The 272-nt window shown below is 43.4% G+C and overlaps 1 protein-coding gene across 1 annotated transcript in view; it reads left to right on the top strand.

The window, feature by feature from the left end:
- The window catches only part of LOC119592355 (choline O-acetyltransferase-like), a gene marked incomplete in the record, with an annotated part of 212,829 nt that overhangs the window by 201,531 nt on the left and 11,026 nt on the right, over positions 1–272 (top strand). The window contains 1 exon segment of the mRNA XM_037941182.1: positions 50–151. Within this exon segment, the coding sequence (XP_037797110.1) occupies positions 50–151 (102 nt within the window).

The following is a 272-nucleotide window of genomic DNA, read 5'->3' as shown; positions in this document are numbered from 1 at the left end:
ACATTGATCATCACATTTCCCTCACTTTAATCACTTCAAATCATCCCAGGAAGTAACCATGCGGGACGAGGTCAACGCAGGTCACCAGATGATTCACGGAGGCGGTTACAACCACAACACAGCCAACAGGTGGTTCGACAAGACCATCCAGGTAGGTCGTGCGATAGTCTTAATGAAATGGCTTTTGAACAATACGTTAAGAAAATCACGGCTTTACGTAGGGACAGTATAAAATGATTTATGCTTTCATTCATTACCTGCGACATTATGAC

This window comes from Penaeus monodon, chromosome 30 (genome assembly GCF_015228065.2).
Source record: "Penaeus monodon isolate SGIC_2016 chromosome 30, NSTDA_Pmon_1, whole genome shotgun sequence".
Lineage (NCBI taxonomy): Eukaryota > Metazoa > Arthropoda > Malacostraca > Decapoda > Penaeidae > Penaeus > Penaeus monodon.
Note: the sequence above shows the minus strand (reverse complement) of the source record. Positions and strands in the feature narration are given on the sequence as shown.